Below are 25,991 nucleotides of genomic sequence, written 5' to 3'. Positions count from 1 at the left end.
CCTGCGAAAATTATGCCTTTCATGCACAGACATTGTGTGGCAGTCACAAACGGCAATAATGAAGGAATTTTTAAAAATAACCAATGCATTTCGTTATTTCCTAGAAAATGCACATTTGCATTTGGATAAATAAAGGAAAAAATACTGTGTATTGTTTGATTTACATGAACAAGAAAAGAAGCTGAAACCTTGTTAGTACAATCATATCAAGCAAAAAGTACTAACAAGCCAGAACTCTTTTTTTTTTGCCTTTGTATTGAATAAGAGAAGGTTAAACCTTTATTTAGGGGTTTATTGTTGGGTCTCCTTTGGGGAGACAAAGGGGGCAACCCAGCAAAAAATACTAATATAATTAAATTACTCAGACTAAAAAAAAAAGTTTTAGTTTTTTACATTCGCAAATTTGTATTTGAAGATTTGTGGCACCTCTGATAAGTGTGGTCCCCAACTTTAAACTTCCCAGTCCTTATCAGCACCACAACACACCAGAATCCCAATCATTGCTTGTAAACATGGAAAGGTGATTTTTGTTCCTCTCTTTTCAGAAACTCTGCTTGAGACTTTGGACTCTTGGGGCTCATTCTTCCCTGCTTTTTCCTTCTTCTCTACTTTATTTCCCCTCTATATAAAAAGCAGAAAGCACAGCGTTTTTGCTCTTTTATGATCAATACATCTACCAAATGATTACTTAGGTTTGATCCATTTAAATTATTATTGTATATCACTTTGTAAAAGATTGAAGAATAAAACATTAGGTTCAATAATACATATTACTCTGTTACCTTGTGTTTTAAAACCAATGAACAGTTCTAAAAGTGCACATATGTGGTGTGCTGCCCATGTGTAGATCAAAGTGACTGCTATTGCTCTTTTTTCCTCACTAAGTCTATTCTTTCTGACAACCACTGTCACTAGAAAATCAAAATTACATTTGTCACCAGAACAGTAGCTAAAATACACTTTTTCAGGTAATGAGGTATGTCTCATCACTTTGGAAAGAATAACTCTTATTACCTGTTGACTTTTTGGGACTTGAAGGGGAATTCTGCCAATAAGAAAAGAGATAGCACAAAAAGTCTGACATTTAAATCTTTCTGTGCTGTATAATATATATATATACTCATCTTATAAAACTTGATCTTAAAAAATGTTGTTAGCATACATACAGTACCCAAACTTTTACCTTATACAATTAGACGTGAGGAAATACATGACAAGGACTGTACTCTGATTCAAAGGTTTTTGGGAGATTGGGAGATGTGATTTTTTTTTTGTACCGGGCTGGTGTTACTGACACTGCAATAATTCTTCAGTCACATCTTACTTCTCCATACAGTGTGCTTTATTTATTCTTATGAAACGGTGAATTTTGTAGGTCACGTGTGCACATGTGGAAGTCTCACAATATTAGGGATAAGCTAACTGATTACTATGCTAATTTGTTTTTTCTTTAAATTATTGTTCACATATGGTTTTTAATTCACAGCAGATCATTCAATAAAGGAATGTAGAGATTTGTCATCTCATTCGTTTGCCTCTTTTCAGTCTTTGTTGCTGATTTTTTCCAGCAGCCCCTTTGCAGCAATTTCATACATGTACTCACTCCAGCAGCTGCTGCCTTATGGTGACAAAAATTGATCATGTCTGTGTAATAAGGATCAAATGGGAATGTGTGCGATAGTGACAGTGGCCCTAATTTAATAAAGTTATCTAGGACTGGAGAAGATAGACTATCATGGGCGAACCTTGGTGATCCAGCAAATCCGAAATGGATCTGGGTGACAGAGACAGAATGTTATCACCCTACTAATAGACCAGCACGTATTGTACTAAAAGCTACAGATTTAAAAATAATAAAATCGAATATCCACATAACTTTAGCATGTTAAAGCTTAGATGAGATTTTAGCAATTGGGTTTGCATTAAATCTTACTGATCGACTTCCACCTCCCTATACAAAAAATGACAAAAAGCAACAATAAAACGAACGGCAATTAATGTGTATAAATAATATCAAAGAAGCCAGTGCATGGTGCAGACCTCTTGTCTGATGAAGCGGTTAACTCGGCTACAGGCATAGCCAAACATATTTTAATATCTCCCATTAAAAACATCTGTCGGATTTCACAGCCAAAGCAAAACACCAAGGGCTTAGCGGTGTCACTGCGAAGCAGGAGCCAGGCTGACAGGCCGCTGTTTATTTGTACAGCTCCTATTAAAACTGATTGCCTCATAACTGTGAATTAATAAGGAGGGCTGTAGCTGTTATAGCAGGCTACTGTGGAACCTTAATACAACTGACAGTAAGTATTATATACGCCAGTTTGTATTAAGATGTTATTGCCCTGTTTCAGTTCTAATCGCCAATTATGACTCTATTAGTCCTGCTTGGCAGTTCATCTGCTCCGGCGTCAGCTGAAGGGGGATCGGGGAGAGACCTCTGCTCCTTTATGTTTCCGCGCCACTGAGCGCCTACTGCGGCTCCTGTCATCTCTGTAGACGCTACGGGGAGGCAGGCTCTTTGTGAAGATGCCTACACCTGACCTTACCACAATTTACTGAGGAAGTACCTGTCTGATGGGCCGACGCAAGCCCATTCTCAGTTACGCTCTCACTGGGTGCTGCAAATTACACGCAACAGGATGAATCCAAAGCCAGCTCGCTAGACACTTCATTAAATCACTACTCCCTTGCCTTGTACAGCACTAATAGAATCACAGCCCTCGTTAGCTGCTGAATAAAAGATCAATCACATCTCTGAGCCCTGAGGCGACCGGCTTCCGGGAGAAAGACAGAGAGGAAAAATACATATTTAGGATCATAAGTAAGATTTTCAATGGCCTCTCTGCAAGTTGTTTAAATTACCCTTTTCCACAACTGACTCGGCTGAATACTCAAAGGAACTTGTTAAGTTGGCTTTCACACGCTGCCTTCTAATATATGACTACTAGTTCCTGGTCAAAAGTTCATAATGTGCATATGTAAAAAGGCACTAAATTGCCTGTGGGCTAAAACCAGAGGAGTTTAATTGCAGCAAAATGCTGAAAATGGTCTGCTGAGGGTCTTTGGGCTGCGAGACGGCAAACGCTGGCTGACTGAGTTAAGGAATATAAAATTCTTACAACTGTATTTCTTTAAACGCCGAGGCGAAGGGCCCAGTTTTACTGGCGCGCAGCTGTCAGATGCCACATGTATGCAGAGGAACGATGGAAATATGATGGCATGTCGCTTCCGAATCCATCCTCGTAAATAAACTGGGAGGAATTGGTTGGCACGGCCTATAAATTTACAGGAGAAAATAAAGAAATACTGTGTCGAGGAATTTATTGTGTGCTAAGATAAACATTGTGCAGCTTGTACCAGCTGAGAAAAGGGAAAAATTCAGGAGATGGTACACATTAGACATAAACAAAACTACTGTACATCAGGGTTAGTTAATAAAGTGTGGAAATGTGTCGTAGCTCATGTCAAGAAATCAGAAATAATCTTTGATCAGACTGCAAATTAACTAAAACTTTATTGGATGATATGAGTTACTATACTTTGCACACTGTTTCTTGCATTGACTCACTGAATAACTGTGCAGGAGCATTTATAAAATGATTCTAAATAATTCCAGCTATCCACCTTAGGAAATAATGTAAATTGAAAAATGTTGTATCCCTTTGTTTTGAGAAGATTGGAACTATCAAAACTGGAAGAACTGCAAGCGGAAACATTGCTACAAGAAACTAGATTAAAAGTGGAGCTAAAGTGAGAGGTGATGTGTGTTGCCATTGCTGAACTCATTATAAGGAATGCTAATTTCCTGGATGTAAGGCTCATCTTTTGGTTTCAGTATATTCAGTGACACACCTGAAACAAGCATACAGATAACTGTGCAATGAGATGAACACATGAGCTGCATACTTATTGTGGTCAGTGATTTAGAAGACATTAAACACACAGGGCCTGATTTATATAAGCTCTCCAAGGCTGGAGAAGATACACATAAGTAAAGCTGGGTGATCAGACCATGGAATGGATCTGGTTCAGTATTGAAAACATTTGCTAACAAATAGCAAGTGACATTTAAGAAATCCTTTTCGGGTTAGCTGGATCACCCAGGTTAACTTATGATTTCCAAAGCCTTGGAAAGCTTTATTAAATCAGGTACACATAATCAGAACACCATCCAGGCAAGCTGTTTATTTTAGAACCAGGCCAGCAACGGCAGCTTACATCATCTTTAAGTGCAGGTCCACTTTAATTTGAACCTCTTACATTATATATGCTTAAGTTGATTAAACCGATTTGTGTGTGTCCACAAAGCCCACTGATCTCAGATACAGGTAGAGGGCCATGATGTCTCAGTTGGTGTGCATCATTTCTATATTTGTTACAGTAAGGATATCAGTTTGCTTTCAGTGCTTGGGTATGAAGATTGAGCCGTAAACTACTTTTCATCTGTTCCCACTTTATTTCTTTACACAGCCTAATAACTGTGGTGTCTCAACCAGAAATTGCTTGGAACTGCTGTGTTGTCACGAACTAATACAGTGTTCTGGGATTCCTTTGTTGCCTGGCCAGCCTGGGCACTCATAACCTCAATATCTGGCTCATTATAAAAAGGTGGAAAAACTTACAGGAAATGGCTGTTGCTCACTATGTTGTCTAGTGCCTTCCTGCCCTAATGTTACCATCATTACCATCATTACCAGAGCTATTACTCTATCCTACTAGTAGAGTTCCTTTAAGACAGCATTGGTGGTCAACATTGGTGGTCTATTAAGAACCTCAAATGCATCCAAAACTTCCAGAGGTTCAGAGGTACTCAAAATTACACTGTGATTCCAAATTAGTGGGCTGTTATGTGCTTAATGCATTTTACTTACAAACACAGAAATATCAGTGACCACAATAATGATCCCAAACTTTGGTGTCAACCAATATGGAGGCAATTAAAATCTTTAGCACTGGTGTAACTGGCTGCAAGAGTAACACCCAACATTGGCATCAGTGGCCACTATAATGACCCCGGGTATTGGTTGCAGTACATGCAATATTGCAATAAATAGGTACATTGCGGTGCCATTCAATATCAATACTATCTCAAATCATTAACCAACACGCACCAATGTGTTGCAGAACAACAAAACATTTTACTGTGTGTTGTGTGCTGCATAGGAAATAAAATTGTATGTTGGATTTTTTGTTCATTCTGGTATAGTAAATGCATTAATTGTTCCACCCCTCTGCACCTACACTGTGTTAATCCTGATGAAGGCACTAAAAGTAACATAAAGTACCCAGCCAAACATTTGTCAATTTATCTTTGCTCAAGTCTAGTGTAGTGGAGTTTCTTGACAGAATTCTAAATTCTCCCGGCTTGTTTTCATAGTGGGATCCATTAGGAGTCATGTAAGGTACGAAAGCCTCTTACCACACACAAGCTATCCGGGGCCAGCTCAATTAAGGAAATGTGAACCAGCCATTTACAGTGAAATGTTAGAAAATGTAAATAGAAATTGCATAATAAGCACACTTTACTGGTAGGGAAATTTGTGTCTAAATAGGTATTTTGCCAGCTGTAAAGTGTATGTTTTTTGTAAGAAGATGAGCGAAGAAAATAGAATACTATATAGACAGTGTATATGACAGTGTGGTAAAAAATGAAGGTTAGAAAAATAATTCTCGAGCCTGGAGTTGAACTCTTATATTATCACTGTGTGTTTTTCTTTTTAGGGTTAAGGAGAATAAGTAGTTTGTGTATTTTGTTGGGAAACATCTCCCTTTTTTTTTATTTTTAATTGTGTTTATAGACCCAATGGGCCAGATTTCTTATAGCTCTCCAAAACTAGAGAAGACTAATATGGGAGAATCGGTGTGACCCAGCAAACCTGAAATGGATCTGGTCAAAGATCAGAAAAAATTGCCAACTCATAGCAAATGGGTGATTCCAAGTTTGCTGGATCACCCATGACAGTCTTCATGGGTGATCCAGCAAACCCATGATGAACTCATCATCATAGTCACCCATGATGATGTTCTCAAATCCTGGACAGCATTAATATATCAACCCCCAATATACAGTTCTGGTTACAACAGTTGTAAAAGCACTTTACTTGGTAACAACTAATAATTAACTTTTTGTATTTGCTTTGCTTTTTGGTCTGTTGAATATACCATTTAATGTATTTTGGTAAATTTGTTCAATGAGTGCAACGATCATATTATAAATTAAAAAACATTTAGTGTCTTCTGCAAAATTCCCATAGTATCCTGAAGAGCCTAATTAGGCTACCCAATCCTTATCTTCAGAATAATTATTGCTTAGGTTATAGAGATGAGTACAACGACAGAGAATCAGTCCTTTATTAATGGACAACTGGACAGGACACAAAAATGCTCTAACCCTACAGCAAAAAATTAGGAGCTGCATGCATTTTGACGCACCAGCAGATGTTTTTCTAAAGTTGCAGAGTCTTTAAAAGAATAAGACATAAGGAAATTTGAAAGTATTTCAGAGTATTTTAAAAGGATTTACAAATCCATACAGGAATAATTCTTCTCATGTCTATGAATGAAATGGTTTTACCTGCCTTGGGTTTCCCATAGCTTTCCATGCACCAGGCCATGGGAGCATTTGCTTCCAAGAACCTCTTTTGGCAGTAGCAGGTAATTATAGAGCTGCTCTCGATGTACTACGATGGTTAAGCATCAAAATAATTTGCTGAGTATTCCCATACAAGCACCTCATTTAACAGCTGATGGTGTGTATCGAAAATGTTGACAGGAGCTGGTCATGCCTTAATGCATATTGGATCAGTAGAAATGAATTAGGGGTCCTGGAGGAGCGTCCTTTACTTTATGATATGGAGAGTGCTTGTGGCATTTTTATTGGTTGCTATCTGCTCACAATATTGTCAGTATTTCATTTAAGACTCAATTAAAACTGCCTAGACTGTAGAGTTCCAATGAAAAGCAAAACAATAAGGTATGGTTTGATTACACTACTCAGCAGATGTGGTGAACAGTTTCATATAAAAAACTACTCCTGTATGTCTTTTTCTTTTAGTATTTCTCATACCTAAAGTGGACCTGTTGCATACCCACAAAGACATACTGACAGAGACCTCCAAATTAAATATAAAAGCCCTGCCAGCCATAAAAATATTTTTTTGTTACAAAGCTTGTTCCTATCTACAAATACAGATAGTCCTGATGATAGCAGAGAAAACTAAATGTAGGGCCTACATGGGTGCAAGGGGGAGATAGAGAACATTTGGTAAAAGTTAATAAATAGTTTTAGTAATACAAAAATATATATTTTCAATTAAAAAATAGACACTGACCTAATTGGGTAGACATTGGTTAGTAAAGGGTTTTTTGGGGGTATACTCATTTGGGTGGGGTGGGACAGGTTTTAAAGATTTGTAGTCACTGAGATAATTTCCCCCTCACCTTGCTCTATTCTGCTAGTATTGGCACATGGGAATAAAAGTGATAGCGATTGATGTTAATTTGGGGTCTTTGAGGTGGTAATAGAATGGATAGGGATCTATCTTTGGTGTGGTGACCCTTATTAGGTGAGATCAAGGATCATTAAAAAAACTGTAGGTTTAAATTGATTTATAATGAATAAAGCAGGCTGAAGTTATCAGATGCACTTCCAAAGGATTTCATAAGCATCTTGAACACGAGCTGAATGCACCTGAAAGTATACATACACAACATATTACAAATGCGTTACATTGCACATTGAATCATTCACATTGCTCCCTGACACTGAGCAAGTAATAACATTTAATTAAATTTCTTAAAAAACTATAAACAAAAACCTCCAGGTTAAAGTCAAACTGCTGCTAAAAAGAAAAAGAATGGAAGAGAGAAAGTTTAACTTTTTAAATTCAGGAGGGAGATGTCCTCTGCAATACTTTTTTTTGGCACTACATGTCTCAGTAGTAACCCTGGACTCCTCCCACCCTGGAACTGTACTGTGAAAGAAAGAGCAACACAGTGATAAACTCATCTTGTGGTCACTCTGCGTTCTCTTCTTATCAGAATACTTTTTGTCAGTACATAAGCTGAATGGACACCTTGTCCTGCTTCCTCCTCTCGCACCCCAGAGCCACAATCTGGGGAATGCAAAAGGCATGATGTGTAAATATATATTTAGCTGCATTATTCTGTGTTTTTATATTGAATTTACAGAAGTCAGTTAAACTATTATTTTTATTTGAGTTTACAAACTGTATGCCAAGAGCACCTTAAAGTAAATAAAACTGAGAACAAAACTCTGCAAAAAAACTACAAGGTCATAAAAGCAGATTAGGAGTTTTATAATTGAAAAAAAAGTTAAAATAGTGACAATAAGTTGTGGTTGTTCACTTTGAGAGCCTTATATGCATTTCCTGGCTTGGACCACAATTTCCTGTATGACTTGGATTGATCACAGCAGTTTAGAGTAACAGCTCTTGCCATGACATTGCATACACATGACCCTAAAAAATATTCATGACAGCACCTACTTAGTACATTGAAACTTTTATTTGAGGCATTGTTTGTTTTTTAATCTGATGCATAGTACACATTAAGGATGTCCCATAGACAATAGTAATGATCTCCTTAACTGCCTACTGTGATTGATAGACATCCAGCTTTCTCATTGACCCCAAATGTTACATTTTCACTGTAGGCAATGTATCAAGATGACTGCAGTAATACCACATGGAGAGCAAGTGATTTATGGCACTGTGGTTTTAGCGTCAACATCAAATATGCACTACGATAGACTTTGTAGGTGGATGCAAGTTGAGATTTTATAAATTATTTCAGTTAGTGGAAATATACAGCTACGATGGCTAGTGCAGGCTTAAACATTTTTCTAGGTGTTGCATCTCTGTATTTGAATTGTTTCAAGTTATAATTTTATTCAAAACATAAAGATACTTCCTCTGTGTAAATACTACAATACAGAATGTTTTCCCTTTTACCGTTACAATAAATTAATTCTTTAGGATAAACTTAACCAAAAAGTCCCCAGAAGGAAGAGGTTCTGGCAAAAGAGACACGCAAAGTTTATTTTACCAAAAGAACTTTTCCCTGGTTCCTGGTGCTTTTTTGGTTTTCGCTTATTACTACATGCCACAAGCAACATGTAGTGTACAAATCAGCTCTATACACTGCTATGAATAGACTCCATGCCAGGGACAATGTAATTCTTTGCCATGAACCTAAAAGGGTTGGTGGCGAAGATGGCCGTTACAGTTACAGGACCTGAGATTGCTGCGGGGAGCCCATAGACAGGTGTGCGCTATAATCAGCAAATAAGTGAAATAAGGACTAAATATCTGCAAATCAGTCTACCCTGAGTATTGAGCAACTCCCAGCATCTGACTATGGTAATAACATTGAAATAGGCTCTGCCTATAGGCCGACAACTTCATACTGATATTAGGTCATCTGATGTCAGGCTTTTACTGATTGTCCCACAGCTCATCTATAATCTATTTAAACAATTTAGTGATGGAAAAGGATCACAAGAGAAACTGACCGGGACTGATGACAGAATCAAGGATACTTGGGCGATATGGTTAACCTCGTATACTGCAACTCCTTTCTTACTCCTTTCTTAGATGCCCTTGTCTTAAAAGGAAATGAGCCTGCCTAAAGATGGAAAATTCGATCAAACATGGCCAACCAGGGGAAAAGTTTGACCAGGGTGGGCTTGGATAAATGTTTTGGGGTAACATTTAATGGTTGGGATTTATTTATTTTGTTTACATGCTAGAACCCTATATTAAAATTTGATGAAATTTATTAAGATTCATCTGTCTAGGCAACTGGGGGTTTATACAGATTACTTCAATGCAATTTGAGGTACCAGGTGGTGAATAGGGTGTAGCAGTGCATAAAAAAACTTCCATTCTCAATTTGAATTGGGTCTGTGAATTTGTATCTGCAAAATAGGATGGTGCAGGACATGTGGTGGGAGCAGCTTCATTTTCTGAGTTCAGGGAGCCTGTGGTGGTACTGGCCTTGCCAAAGAGAAGGGCAAATCAACCAGATGACACTGTGGGAAATCACTCCTGGACTGGAATATCAGATATACCTAACTCAGACAGAACTAACTGTGATAATATGGAAGTTGGCAATGTGTTATTCTGATCTGCAATTCTCAAGTGTGTCTGCAGACACTACTCTGTCCTTCAGGCTCTTATAATGCATGGCTAGTGGCCCGACAGTTGGACGTGACCCTCATGAAAGAGCAGCATTTTGCCAAAAGCAGAGGATTCACATATGACAAAGATATGGTTCTGCTGTCAGTGGAGAGTTATATATGTTTAAACAAGAAAAAAATATATACTACCTCCTCCTCAAACTAGATGAACCAATCAATTCCCTCGTTCATTTCTCTTTAATCATTTACATTAACAAAAAGCCAAGTTTTCCACAAGAAGCCAAGGTAATCTAGCAGAATAAATCATGTTTGTTCAGCTGGATATCTTATTTATTTGAAATACTGGGAGAAATCTCTTCTGACTTTACAAAAAAAATGAAGGGTAAACACAAGATTGTCCAAGAAACCTGAGCTAGAAAGCTCTGTCTTTCAGAGTGTCGTAGTAAAAACCTATTTGCCCTATCCAAAAAAAATATACTATATCAAATGTTGAGGACTGCATCATGGTGTCCTAGAATTCTCACTTAAAAAGAAAAAAAAATTAAACATACTGTTTTTCTGTCTATTGCTGTAAATATGGCCCTTTCAGTAACTAAAGCAGCCCATGGTCAATTTTTGGTTAGATTATTATAATGGGTGGGTTTTTAACTCTACTTTAAAATATTTGGTTCTTTTTAAGCTAACAAACTAGGCTTTCAGAAAATCTTAAAGTTTTACAGGATGGTTTGGAGCCCGATAAAGAAAAATATTCAAAGAGTAATCAGACAAAGTATAATCAATGTAATGACTCTAGCAGTGTTTTTCGATATCTCCAAAGATTTCAGTGTGCTTTTTCATTGGTAATCCAGAAAAAGGCAACGCCAAGTAAACAGATCCTATTGATACCCCATGAGTTAAAGTATCGCTTTCACGTCCACTAAAAGTTTTGGCATCTTATCATTGGGGCACATTATGCTTTTACTGTTCTGGAGACAAATGGGGAATTTTCCAGTCTCTGATCCATATCCAATCCAAAATATGAACCGTATGTTACATAGTTTTGAGCCTCTGGAAAATTACAGGTCTGCTGTGTAGTACTTCCTTCCATCCTCCTACACTGCATGGAAATGAACAGGTTGCTTGCCAGTGTGATGTTGGTTCTGGATTAACCTATGAGATTGTACAGTGTGCGGAAAGCACGCAGTCTTCACGGCGTGAAGCCATCTTTTAGATGGGAGGTGGATTGTGCAGTGGATTGTGTGACTTCAAAGTTGGAAAATACATTTTCAAAAGTTCTCACCTTCTTAAGTGTAGAGAAACTTTATTCCTTTAACTGCCTATTTGGGAACATTGCTGCAGTCTACATTAGATCTCAGACTGATAGCCTAACGAGTTATATGTTTTTTTTCTAACGTGAACCATGTAAGGTGAGCATTTTATCCTTTTCTCTTTCAATATTTTGTTTAGGTTTACATTTGGGGATTTTAATAAAGGCTAATTTTGCATTTTTATTTCTTTAAATAACTATCAGACTTTGCAAAGGCCAGTGTGTGTTTAAAACAGAAGGTCTGCATTTTCATGAGCTGTACATACAATTCAAAGTGCTAACAGTTACAGAAGCAGGAAAAGTATTACTTTTGTACATGTCCCTTACATAAACACTCTTCACCCTAAGCCTATATTTTACTCCAATAGCAAGTAAATGTATTCCTAAGATATACAGCTTTATACAAATATGGTACGTCTCTGGTCTAATTGTATGGTTGTAATACAATGATCTCTAAAAATAATATCTTGTATTTTTTAATTGTAATGCCATCTTCCAATAACATTTGTACCAAAATAAATGAAAAGAAATGCCAGTTTCTAGTTATACCAGTTATTGAATAACATTATTTAATGCATTAGGAATTTAGATTCAACCTTAGAGCATAGTATTGAGACAAAGGGCCTGATTTATTAAAGCTCTCCAAGGCTGGAGAGAATACACTTTCACCAGTGAATCTGGGTGATCAAGCAAACCTGGAATGGATTTCTTCAATATCATTTGCTATTTGGTAGCAAATGCTTTGAATCCTGGACCAGATCCATCCCAGGTTTGTTGGATCACCCAGCTTCACTGGTGAAAGTGTACTCTCTCCAGCCTTGGAGAGCTTTAATAAATCAGGGCCAAAGTCTAACTCGTGGTCTAAAATGAAAACACTAATTTGTTCCACCCAAGTATAAACCTACACGTTTAAGTTTTTATACCCAGTTATAAACAGTAAATACATTCACTACTTTAGTGATGATATTTGCAATAGCATCAGATGTTCCTAATGGTAAGCATTACATTTTAAATGTGTATGTTTAGGCATTTGTGTCTCTTTGAGATATTTATATATGTCCTGGAAATAGGTCTTGAAAAAAGGTGTTAAAATTATTTTGAAATCCAGAGTAGTTAGAAAGGTATTATACTATTACAACATATAATAATAAAGATTTATTTTAAAAACCGGAAGTATATAAATGCTTCTAAGCAAGACATATGCTTTTACATGATAACCCGATACTTTTTAAAGTGAATTTTGTTATGTGAAAAGACCTTGATCCAAAATTTGGTTTATCAAACTGTAACAGCCCCTAATATCCTCAAAAAAAAAAAACCCTGTGGTTCACACCACTGGCTGACAATAATATAACTATTTAGAAAAGTTGCACATGAAAAGGTTATCATTAACTATGCCAGCATGTGTGTTTATACATTGCAGTTCCCTTGGTATAATACACCACTAGTACTTGAATAGAGGTCTTGCTTTTTAGATGCACACTAGATGGTACCAAATGGATATCTATGAACAAGAATTGGAGCTAGCCCACTGTACTACAGTAGGTCAAGACTTTACAAAGTCCCTGGCACACATCATAGGGGGTTCTTTGATACTAGATGTCAACTTCAAAGCAAGTTTCAAGTAAGGTAAGGCAATCCCCACATAGTTGGAACTCTCTTCAATGTAAAATCAAGCTTTCTTCCCCATGTTTCCTCCTCCCGGTACATTTTGCCTGACCTGACAAACTTGACTAATTGGCAATGGCTGAATGATTCTCCGAGGGTTTGAAATACACAATGCACATGTAATCACAAATGTGAATGTTCAAAAGAAATAAATATTTCTCTGCAGTAAAGTTCCTATATGGTTTATCAAAAGAAAGTGATACTTGAATCAATTACAAGTGGCACTAAACAGACCATATATGGCCACCCAAATTTTCAGACATCGTGGAGACTGTTGATACGAGAAAACATTTTTCCATACAAAATATTGATTTTTTTTTTAAAGCTTTCTGAATGAGTTTTCAACCCTATCTGGCTAAAAGAAGCTTTAATTTGCTATACAGGAATTTGAAATTCATTAATAGCAGCCAAAATCATCTTCACAATATCCAATTCTCAGTTTTTCTAAAATAATGAATTTTCCATCCATGTAAGTAAGCTGTGGACAAGCATGTAGTTAACAACTGGCGAAGTTGTGAAAATTTAATTAAAACAGAAAACTTTTAAGAACATATTTACATATCGAGTGCCTGACCCCCCTTGGTACTAAAAATCTTGGCTATAACATGGACATAATGACTATAGAAAAAAAATAGAAAAAACAGAGATATCTCTCTGCCAAATCCTCTGTGTTTAATGTACTATCAAGAACCAAATAAAGGAGAATTGCTGTAACAGTCATACTTTTTATTGTAATCATCCATTATTATAGTAAAACTTTTAGAAGATAAAAGATTTCCTCTTGAGCTTATGTAATCCTTCCAACTGGACATGTAAAAAAATAAAAATTCCTACTGCAACTAATTTCATTTATTGATAAAGTTGTACTTTTACTTTAGCTTCCAGCACCAGGATATAAGCTTTATTATTTCTGGAACAGAATTCACTGTCCTACCCAAAGTCCTTCTTTACACCTACCTTCCCTATAAACCCTAACACACTGACCCTTTATGTAACACTAATACTGTTCCTCTCTGTAACCCTAACATAAACCCTCATGCTACCCATCCCTGTAAACATAACATTAAACCTTATTCAAATCCTCACAATAACTCACACTATCCCTACCAGTATCCCAAACCATCACCCTATACCTCCATGTAACTCTAACATTAACTCACATTACCCTTATATGTAACCCTAACAATAAATCTCACGACATCCCTCCCACTAATCCCTACACTTCCAACTTCTTCAAGTTTCCCAAAAGTAAAAAAAAATCATTAGAATTGTTAACATGACAAGGGTCCCGACTTGAATTCTCCTGCATTTGTGTTCTTACAACAACTCAGTATTTTGGATTTTCCCTGCAGTGCCTAAAGTGGGCTTTTATTGGTAGGGGTGAGCTTTTGCCACAGTACACAGTTTTTTTCCAAACACCCTGTAACAATAACAGGTACAGAATCCTATCACCACTGCATTCCCCAAAGGCATGTTCACCGCCAAGTCTTCCAGGGCCACTCTGATCTTCCTTGTTCATTAGGAAGCCATTGATGATGTATGTGAGTACACAGTAGTTGCATTGTCACGAATATCTAGGTCTGTATTTTGGCACCACAGAGAACAAAACTCTACTCTGTAAGGCACATGTACCATACAGTGTAAACAAAATAAAAAAAAAAGTCACCATGAACAGGGGGAAAACAAATTAACAAAAGAAACTTTACATGTCTCTTTTGCCAAAAACTTTCACCACCTAGTGACTTTTTGTAATTTGGGTTTAATTCTGCTTTGGGCAAAGGTTGCCAGGAGCGAATATTCCCAGCAGGTACACAAAAGAAAATATATAAAAACGTGACTGTGTTGACTTTTCCTTCTGTGGATTTGAAATAGTTTTGGAAATTTTTTAAATAGCAATCACTTACATTTAGAATTGATGACTTTAATAATAAATGCCTATTTAATCACAAAATACAATAAACATGACCAATTTACAATCATAATAATAATAATCAAAACACAACTGAAACCTGCCACCATTTCCTTGAATTTACAGTCATGTCATGTTGGCTTGCTTGAAAAACACAAACACTGTGCCATTTTGTGGGATCAGTCCCGATGGAATTGGAATGTATCTTAGAAAAATGTTTTCTCTGTACAAAATCCGAAATGTTCATCTCTCTCTGACAGTGGAGTCAACACATCTCCATCCTTTCTGGAATCTGTTACATTTTTGGAGTTATAAATCTTTCGGCATCAGGTTATTCGAGGGCAGAATCACGCTGCTCTGGCGAGTTAAGGTTAACACAGTGACAGCTTGAGCTTTCTCACTGTAATTTATAACTCTGCAACAGAACCAGGGTTTTTATTCCCATCTATTAAAAAAGGGGAACAGCACATCTGTTAAAGTTCTTGCACAATGGCTGGCTTTGCACCGAAACAGGAAACGTAACCCAATAGTCTCAGAACTTCAACAAACCTGACCCACTTTCAAATGTAAGAAAGAGGTTTTTTTTTTTCTTCTTTATTAATTTTAGCTTGTTGTAACATCTGCTAAGCGCTTGCTGCCCCCTAACACTTGATATTCTTTCAACTCCCAGTGCTGCCAAAAACAATATTTGGTTCTATTAGAGGCTGCACTGAGTGTGTGATAATAGGCCGTGGGCTCTAAGACTCCCAACTATTTTAGATGACTGCTCTGAGGACATCAAAGCCGGTTATGCATCAGCTAATGGATGGTTTCAGCTAAATGTCTACGAATCTTGTGGATATAGAAGTTTGATGGTTTAGTAGGAGATTAGATATGTTTCCAAGACGCCCACACAAGGAAGAGCTTAAAACATTTGGTGAGCTTTGAGCATGCCCTTTGAATCGTCCTTCTGAACCAACATGGAGAAACTGATGACAGTAACGACAAGCATTCGTAGTCCACAAAAAGTTTCAACCATGGACTTAAGCAAATAGTGTTAGATTTGCTCTGCTTGTCAAAACACATATGTTCACTGTGTTTAGATTACAGTTTCTGTGTACATTTGAGAATAATATGGAATTGAAGAAATCATCACTATAAATCGAGTAAACACAAACTGTCAAACATGATTTCATTATATTTATATTGTTGTGTATTTGACTTAACATTCTGAGGTCACAATGGACTGATAAACTCATAGTAAGTCTTTAAACCAACCTTTTTGGAATATCTAATATAACAGATAACAATAAGGGAAAATAGCACCTTCAAAGTGAAAGTGTAATCGCCAACAAAATGTTTGTCTCTAATATGCTAATAAATGATACATTTATTGTTTTTTGTTTTAGTTTACCCCTCCAAAGCTTTCTAGCAGTCTTCCAAGTCTTTTCCTCATTCCACCATAATCTAGGAGGTGGGAAAATGTAAGCCAGTTATCAACTTCTGACCCCGAACTAATGATGCCAGATCAGTACTACCACCACTTCTAGGGAACAGATCCTCATTCCAACATAGATAGTGGTTCCATGGACCATTCTTCTACCATTGCTGTCATTACCTCTGCCCAGCAGCCCTGTCCTATAGGTTCTGCCAACAGCTTATTCAAATGCAAATACTTGATATACAAACGTGCAATACCCATTGGTAATTCAATCAAAACGTTCACTATATGGGTTGTATATGTTACTTGTAATTTTTATCAAAATGCACATATGACTGTGAAATATGCAAATTAATAAGCAAATATAACACTAATTTTTTTATAACACTGAAGGTACCCCTATTCTTCATTGTACCCCTATTCTTGCTGCACAGTTAAAACAGATATCAAACACAGACTGAATGAAAAAGAAATGTTTTGCAGCTGAAGTAAAACATTTGTTGGTCTCAAGGTATCAGAAACTATGAAACAGGAAAATCTTTGAAAGATATCCCAGCAGAGGAAAAAGGGGGGAGGGAGACACACCTCTAAAATATGGTGTTGCCACACCTCACTCACTTGGAGACAATCCTAGCAGACCAAACAAATGTTCACAATTAACATCAAAACATGAATTCAATAGGAAGTATATGACTCCATTATAATCCATACTCATGTCATGTATGGTATCTCAAAATGTTCTTTTTTTCCTTTTAAATTTGATTATATTCATTCTGATAAGAGTGATTCCTTAGTCTGCATTAACCATATTTAAATACCATCTGAGTTTAATGACAGCAGAACATACCTTGAATACAAAATAACCAAAATAATCACATATTCTTAGAGCAAATATGAACAGGCACACAATCAGCCATTGATTTATTCCTTTAAAAAGCCATTATATAATGTCCTAATATATAAATATATTGTAAAATAGGACAATGTATATATTGTAAAATAGGACTTTAAAGGGCCGCAAAATTCATTTTTGATTCTAGAGGGAGGCTTTGCTCTACTGCTAGGTCTTTGTTTTGGAAGCTGTAATTGCACTAAGATTCCACTGCAAAGCTAAAAAATAATACTGAATGTACTGGCTCTTCTGCGGTGGCATTCTTTAATTATTTCAAAGAAAACGCATCAAGATACAGTGATATCTTTTTTTTAGATTTCCAGTAGCAAAAGACGAATAGAGAAGGTCAAAACAATTAACATTTTAGCTAAGATTACAAAAAATACTTGGACGGGCTTTTGTAATAAAGCACATATAAACATTATATTGATGGTGATTGTTAGAAAACAACGTGACACCCAAATGATTTCTTGAAAAAATGCATCCACTCATGAGAAAAAGTAAGTACACGTCATGGAAACTTGAGTTTTTTTTAGCCTATTTGATTAAGCCAACATTAGATATTTATTGAAACAGTGCCTGCAAATAAGGGTGATATACTTGAACAAAAGACACATAAAATATAAATTGTGTATTTATTATCATGTCAGCAGATTTGTCATTTACAACCACTTTAATTTCATAAGTTAAAATCAGGTGCTCCATATTAGTTGTCAGTAATTAGAACTTTATTATGGGGTTTGCTGGTGGAACTTCTCCTATTTAAATCTCGAACATATAAGGCCTTGTGTTTTTGATACTGATGTGTGTGCTGACATGATTTATTGACAACTTGACGACTCCAGGAACCCCAAATTTTCATTGTGGGATTGACAGGTACCTTTGGCAACAGTTGGTGTCAAAGTGCATGTATCTACATTCAGAAGAAGATGCACCAATTTATTTTCATGTAAGTTATGTCAAGGAAAAACACTGGTGTTCAATAATAGCACAAAATTACAGTTTGCTATTGAACATATACACAAAAGGCAGGCCTTATTGAACAATGTGAATTATTTGACCACAGAAACAATAGTCACCTTTGGTGCAAACAGAAGTCTACATTTCAAAAGAACCTAATACCATTAACAAAGCATGGCGGTGAAAATGTTATGTTTATATGTTTTATAGCCTTTGCAGCTACCAGATATTGTGTTACCTATCAATTCTGAATCTTAGTAAATAGTAATACATGGGAATCTAAAGCAATCTGTCCCAAATTTAAAGTTGAACATGAATTCAATCATTCATCATAATGATGCAATGTACACTAGTAAGTAAACCAAGGAATGAGTCTAGAATTAGAGGGTTAAGAACTGGCCTGGTCAAAGCGCTGATTTTAGTCCTGTTGCAATTTTGTGGGGGATATGAAACAGGGAATCCATTGAAGAATAGAATTAAACATATATTAACTGATGAAATTTTACATAGGAAAGTGGTAAAACATTTTACTGAATCAATGACAGAGATTGGTGAGAAATGTTGCAAAACAAATAATAAAATAATTTCTGCTAAAGAAGGTAACAAAAAAGGCAAATTTTTGGTAATATAAAACATTTATTTGTAGGAAGGATTTAAATGAAGATGTAATGTTTGTCTGCTTATGTGAAATAACTCAACTTTTTCCAATGACTGTATATAGGATGAGTACATACTATAAGAATGCATGTGTTCCAATTGCCCTGACTACAGTATCAATGGAAGCCAGTGTATTATTATTTCCAATATGGCTCATAGTTCTAATGTTTAAAGGAACCACACCAAATCTATTTACAGTAGTGAGGACAAGTTCACAGCTAGAACAACTCTTTAGTTAACATGTATGCACTGGAACACAAATATGCAAAACAGCAACTAAAACTGTGATATAATCCACAACACATTTGCAGAACACACATCCCACTGCATGATTTAAACTTTTAAAAACTAAAAGAGGCAGTTTTACATTTTTGAATCATTAACAGAATAGGTCAGAGGTCGGCACGCTCTTCTCAACACTCGTCTCTTGACTTGAGTAAATACACGTACATAAAAAAGTCAGCCAAAAACCTGAACTGTTTTTCAATTTATCATTATGTCCTGAGATCTTAAAAAAAAATGAGCCAATGAGTCTACCCTATCACATTTCTCTCGTCTCCACTCTGCAGACAAAATGTATTGCACATCATCAAATAATTATCAAGGCAAGTAAGATCCCTACAACAACAGAACTCAAAACTGGACTGGATACTTAGAAGAACGCCTTGAGATTGTGGCGTCAGAGTGCCATATAAACTACCAAAACAAGGCTTACAGGTATCAAAAGCTGATGTAAATATGAACATCTGGATTTTCAATACACTTTGATCTAAAGCCAAAAACGCTACAATTATGTAAAAAAGTTCACTCACCATGGACTTCGTAAAGGGTCGAACCAAAGCAAACAGCAATGTGTACCCCCACCAGCTTCGATGAATAGAGGAATACATCATATTTCCCGGATGCAGTGCGTTGGACGTCACCCCATAGGGAGAGAGGCGGCGGTTCAGCTCCTTGGAGAACAGAACATTGCACAGCTTGGAACGGTTGTAAGCTAACATGGCCCAATAGTCCTTCTTCGATGGAGAAAGCAGGTTGAGGTCAAGTTTCCCAGATGAATCTTTAATATCTGTGAATCTAAGTTCAAAAAATAAAATATGTTTCAGACCTCCTGCCAGTAAAACTTTTACTGCCGTCCAAAAAAATAAAACTAGCGTCTCTTATAATCTGTTTTTCAGTTGCAAGAGGTGTTGATTTTTTTTTAAATATAATGCTGGAATACACTCATGTTGTAATAAAAGAGTCAGAGAAAAACAAAGGGTAATAAAAAACAGCAGTAAAAAAGATACACTATTTTTTTTTTGTTTTATTTTATTTGGGCTGATAGCTACAGTGTTGAGTGGGTCACAAAAGGTTGTAGCAGCCCAATTCATACTGTCTCGTTACAGGAATTATTCCAAATCACTGAAATAACAATTCTAGTTCATTCTGAAAATCGTTCAGCCTTTTTCTTTACCAAAGTGAAATTCTGCCAAAAATACCATAAACCAGCGGTCGGTGGTCTGCCAGAAAATTTTGGTGGTCCGCGGCTCTGGCCAATGCGCCCCCAGCGGGGTCAGGAGAGGGTCCCCAGTGGGGGCGTGCACAGGCCAGAGTCACAGACCATGTCCCCCGTACGCATTGCAGGCTCAGGGCGGAGGGTTTTACTCTAAGTTTTTTTCTACTTTCAGGAAGCCTGTACTTTGAGAAATATGGTGGCTGCCATTGTTTACCTGCTTTTGAGACCCCCACTGCTGCAACACGCCAAAGAGGAAAGGAAGGTATATATGAGATCAAGTTTTTCTGATAGGAGCACAGCAATGCAAACATAAACATAGGAAATCATTGAAAAAAAGGAAACTACTTTCTCTTACAATCCTGAGGGATGAAATCTGGAGATAGCACAGATTACTAGTATAACATTGTTAACCTCTTTTTCAAACGTTTCTGATAAAGGGACACATCCTCCTTGAAATGTTATGGTAATTAAAAATACTCAAAATATATGCCACCTAATAAAGCCTCCCAGGTTCATCTCTGATTTGCAAGCAGACTTTGCAGTCTTCTCCTCTGCGGCCTAGTGACCCCGTGCTTCTGGAATAGACACAGACAGTAATGCCGTGATGATAACCTTGGTATTTTGCCATGAACATCCTCACATGTTTAAAAGATAAATGTAAACAGAGCTGGGATGGGTTTTGGCAGGCTATTATGTTCTTAAGTATACCCATGGCATGGCTTAAACACAAATCAAAATAACTAGTTGATGTTTTGTAATTGAGTCAGACAGAATAATTAAACACCAGCTGTTTCTGACTCTGATTTTTTGTATTTTGCCATGGAACCAAAGCCGTAAAAAATGTCCTCAAGAAAACTTGCTAGCTGAGTTGTAATCTCAAAAAACTAATTTATCTGTCACTGGCGTGGATTTTTAAATATATGTAAAGATTATGGTTTGAGCTAATAGCTAGGATTTGATGATGATTTAGGGAGACTAGTGTAGACTTCCTTTTTTGATGGTACAAATACTAGGTAGAGGGATCATCATGTTTGGCTTAAAGTCTCCTGTGCACAAGTATGATAAGGAAACCACTACGTTGTGGTCAGACTGCACTGCCAAATTTTATGGAAATCGGGTGGGGAGAAAAGAAGTTACTCATTGCTGGAGAGGGTGACTATTATGGGGCCTGCCACTGACTGAGAGCAGTGTGGTACATAAAGGTTCAGAACACTCCAGTGCATATTCAACATTGGTAGTCATTATTAAGGTAAGGGTTGGAAATTGGAGCAGCAAATAGGCACATCTCCAGGGGAAAGATATGCCAGACAGCCTTAAAGTTCATTTGAAGACTTATTCTGCCTCACCTAATATTATTCTTAACTAAACCTATTTTTTTCTGATTATATTGGATGGAAACTGAGCACATACACTAACCTAAATATAGTATATAGTAAGGATACCGTTAGGCAGAACTGTATGTTCATACTGTTATCTGTGTATGTGGTCAGTTCTCTGCATCTACAAATCAATGTTGACAGTGATTGAACTCACCTGCTCCAGTGCTATTTGCATAAAACAACATGAAGGGTTTACTAAATATTATGGGCAAAAACATACTTATTTATCAATCATACATTAATTTTATACAAACCCATCAGCCACATTTCAACAAAATCAGCCAGCATTCAGTAAAGCTCCTGTTTGCACAAATCAGGCACCTTGAAACAGTTCCCTTCTTCCAGAGAGAAATTTTGTTGGCCACCAATCTATTGCCTAATACACCATGACAGCACCCACTGGACAGACTGAAAAATTTGCGGAGCAAATCATGAATTCATGTGCGGACAACTGTTATTAACTGTCACATAAGTTCATCGATTGATGTAAAATGACTAATTTGTAATGAAAGAAAACTTGGTATTACATTTTTTGTTGCAACGAAAAAAAGTAAAAACTGAACTCAATATTAACCGGACAGTGATGGAACAATGCAAAAAGAAGTGAGTCACTCAGGTGCAGGAAGGCAAAACAGTAGATCAGGTTACAGGTTTACATAAACAAGCTGATAACCATTCAGCAATATCTGTTTCAGGTTATATAGGTGATTTGATGTCAACACCATTACTGGGCCTCCATGCACTCTAATGTACTCGTTTTTCACTCCATGCACAGAGCCTAGTGCCTTATTTTTGGTCTTTTTGTATGGGACCAAACCGGGACCTTCCTTGCACAGTGTATTTTTACCCTTTCCTGGATAAAACAAAACAAACTTTAATATAAAAAATAATTATTATGAAGGCAGCACATGGGCTGACAGGCTTGCCCTTAAGAACAGCACGAAAAGTAAGATTATAATTATTTATATTATTATTAGCGCTAAAATAATACGCATTGATTTACAATAAATACGAACTGCAAACGAAAGAAAGATACAAACAACGACACAGGAGGAGGAGAAGACCCTGCCCTACAAAATGTACAATCTAAGACTACACGGTATTCTCTTAGAGTGTAAGCTCTTCTGGGCAGGGTCCACTCCTCCTCCTGTGTCTCTGACTGTATCTGCCTCTCATTTGCAACCCCTTTTCAATGTCCAGCTCTGTGTAGTATGTTGGCGCTATATAAATACTGTTCATTAATAAAATTAATAATAATAATAATATTACTATAGAAGGAGAAAAACAAAGAGAAGAAAAACACAGTAAGCGACTATAAGCGGATATCTTGCTAGATGAGTTTTGCAGCAATATAATTGTTGATTTACTTCATCAAAATCTAATTTAAAATGTCATTTTTTCCTTATCTGACTCATTTCACATTTACTGGCCTTCCTGTCAACTCTGCACCATGCTTTGTCCTTATGGCTCCACTGTTATATGGAGTAAAGAAACAACCTATTATTTTTGGTTGAAAAAAAATATTTGGCTGTAAACTTTGGCTTATTTTAGGGCACAGGAGACATTTTAAAAATCCTGTGTTTTGCCAAGGCCCAGACATAAACGTACTATCCAAATAATAAGGGTGAGGAATGATGCAGATTCGTATTGGAAGCAGAAGGTTGCAAGGCGAGACAAGCAGCTGACAATTCAGCCTAATCTCCCATTAAATAACAGCTCGTTTATAGCCTATCCCCTGGTGCCCTCCACATCTGGCAAGTCAGGGAGTTGGCAGATTTATTTTCGAGAGCAAGCTCTGGATGGCCCACAGTAGCCCCCATTGCTTAATAACACCAAACTGATCTCCTTTCAGAAAACCTGATGTGATTTGCAATGATAAGGCAACATAGATTTAGTAACCACCTAATTAGGAGATGCTCTGTGTTTGAGGTGTGGGTGGGATTATTGCTTGTGCTTCGTGCTGCCTCTTTTCATTTCAGCTACCATAAATTTTAAATGTTCTATGTAAATCAATCTGCAGTGTGTCAGTTAGACTATAAGCCCCTGTGTTTGGAAGTGATAAAGGCTTGAGTCTGACCCTTGGCTGGTCTCACTGCTCTGAGTCCCAAGGGTTACATTTATGGATACATGATTAAAAAATAAGCTCTGCACTGGGTCACTTAAACATTTTTGGAGTAAGTATTGGATTTTCCTCCCCTTCTGCTTGGTTGCAAGGCCTCTATCCCAAAAATGTAATGCTTTATAGTAACGTTTTTTTATGTGAGAAAGTCCAGTTAACTCTTAAATTGCAAATACCTCCAAACTAAGACTATTCCTGCCCTAAGGCAACATGAGAATCTTAAACTACATGAAATGATATTCTCACCTTGCTGAAATCCTGGTGTCTATGGAAAATCCTTTTTCCTGCATTCCCAGCATCCTCTGACAGCAATCTTTTCCCGGTTTTATTATGATGGTCACTTCCTCAGGGACAGGTCATGCTTATGTTTTAAAATAAACATATGTGTTATAACATGTGCCTTTAGGCTTGTGATTGCATATGCAATTGTATGTACACCAGCTAATGGGTGCAGGCAAATCCAGCACCCATCTAAGCTTAGGTATTTAAATTGAGGCCACATACAATAAACTTTATTCACTGTGCAACAACATGGATAGAGATTGGTTCATGTCTTGCTTAGCAACATATTCCAACATTTTTCACTCTCTGGGGTGCATCCCTGTTCTGTTTTCTGGAAGCAAGGTTCCCCAACCACTGGGCTGTAAACCAGTACCAGACGTAGGCTGTGCTGAACTGGGCTCCAGACATCCTTATCAGCTGCAGTCTTCTCTGTGATAGGAATGAACTGCGCGCTCTCGAAATGTCATTTTGTTCAGACAATCACGTAAGCCAGCTTGCATGATTTGATGAATGAAATTAAAGGAGAGAGAAGCTGGCTTACATGATTGGCTGAATGACATGAAAGAGGACACAGATCCTTCCTGTTACACCAAAGACTGAGCCAGCGAGCATTGGACCAGTTTCATGCGAGAAACTTTTTCCACTGAGAACTTTTATAAAGCAACAAACAAATTGAAGCCCACTTCAGTTTACAGCAAAAAAATTGTTTTAGGAAACAAATGGTTTCAACCATATGATAAGTGATTAGTGTAAGCAAGCATGCCAGTATATTGGGTTTTCCTAATTTCCATAACTGAAAAATATATATATGCCACTGGAAATAAAAAATAAAAAAATGATTAAAAATCATATGCTAAATAGGATCCATACAGTTAATAATTTTACATAGATGCCAGAATGCACATTTTTTCATTATAGTGATAATTTAAATGTACTTCTTGGAGCACCTAAACAATGCAATTGGTATCCATAATCCCATCTAATGTGGGACCTTTGTACCGTCCTTCATAACACAAGCTGACAACCATATTATTGTGTGATTTGTGATAGCAGCACACTTACATTTGTATCGGCACTTTCTGTACAATTGCTTCTAAAACATTCATTGATTTCGAGTTAAGACCAATAGTAATGTATTTATAGAATTGCTTTAAAATGATTATACTATGGGTAGGAACTGAGCGTGTTTAGAAAATGATGGCTTTCAATAACACGTTACTGTCTTATTACAGATCTCTTGAATAAAAAGGACAATTAAGTGTGTCTTTTTGCACAGATACAAAGCACAAGGGCTGGATTTCAGAAAGCTAACATGTTTTGCAGACCACCCAACCTTAAGGAGAGTGAGATGAATAAAGTAGCCCATAATGAACAGACCCGGTCTCCAGTCCCTAAGTAGACTATTTACAATTTAGTATATCTTCCCATTCTTCTTGGTTAGATGCCGAAGTTGTTGAATGACAAATCAATAAGGGTCGTGGCATTCAGATATAATCAATTATTATTCCATCTCCGAGACCGCTCAATGGGCAGATTAAACTGCTAAGGAAAGAGAGGCTTGTTTCATGATTAATAGTAGTTTACATAAACACACAGGAAAGAAAAAGCTTGTCCGAATATTAAAATAAAGATAATATTTTAGCCTATTTGGTCTCCCAGGATAGGAAGATGTGCTGTCCTTTGCCTCTAGCATTGCTAAAGATAAAACAATTTATTTGTTTTAAATAAAGTAAACCTGA

The 25,991-nt window shown here is 36.9% G+C and overlaps 1 protein-coding gene across 3 annotated transcripts in view; it reads right to left on the bottom strand.

The window, feature by feature from the left end:
* The window catches only part of WWOX (WW domain containing oxidoreductase), a 561,627-nt gene that overhangs the window by 399,054 nt on the left and 136,582 nt on the right, over positions 1–25,991 (bottom strand). Inside the window, exons 9-10 of one of the 3 annotated variants that reach the window (XM_072422779.1) lie at positions 19,787–20,051; positions 340–621 (exon numbers count right to left, since the gene is read on the bottom strand). In XM_072422779.1, coding sequence (XP_072278880.1) covers positions 451–621; positions 19,787–20,051 — 436 coding nt within the window. In that variant the 3' untranslated portion in view covers positions 340–450. Of the gene's footprint in view, positions 1–339; positions 622–18,872; positions 19,483–19,786; positions 20,052–25,991 lie in introns of those variants that run through there. The other 2 variants (XM_072422780.1, XM_072422778.1) reach the window with 2 other exon arrangements.

The sequence above is a fragment of the Pyxicephalus adspersus genome, chromosome 9 (genome assembly GCF_032062135.1).
Source record: "Pyxicephalus adspersus chromosome 9, UCB_Pads_2.0, whole genome shotgun sequence".
NCBI classification, from domain to species: Eukaryota; Metazoa; Chordata; class Amphibia; order Anura; family Pyxicephalidae; genus Pyxicephalus; species Pyxicephalus adspersus.
Note: the sequence above shows the minus strand (reverse complement) of the source record. Positions and strands in the feature narration are given on the sequence as shown.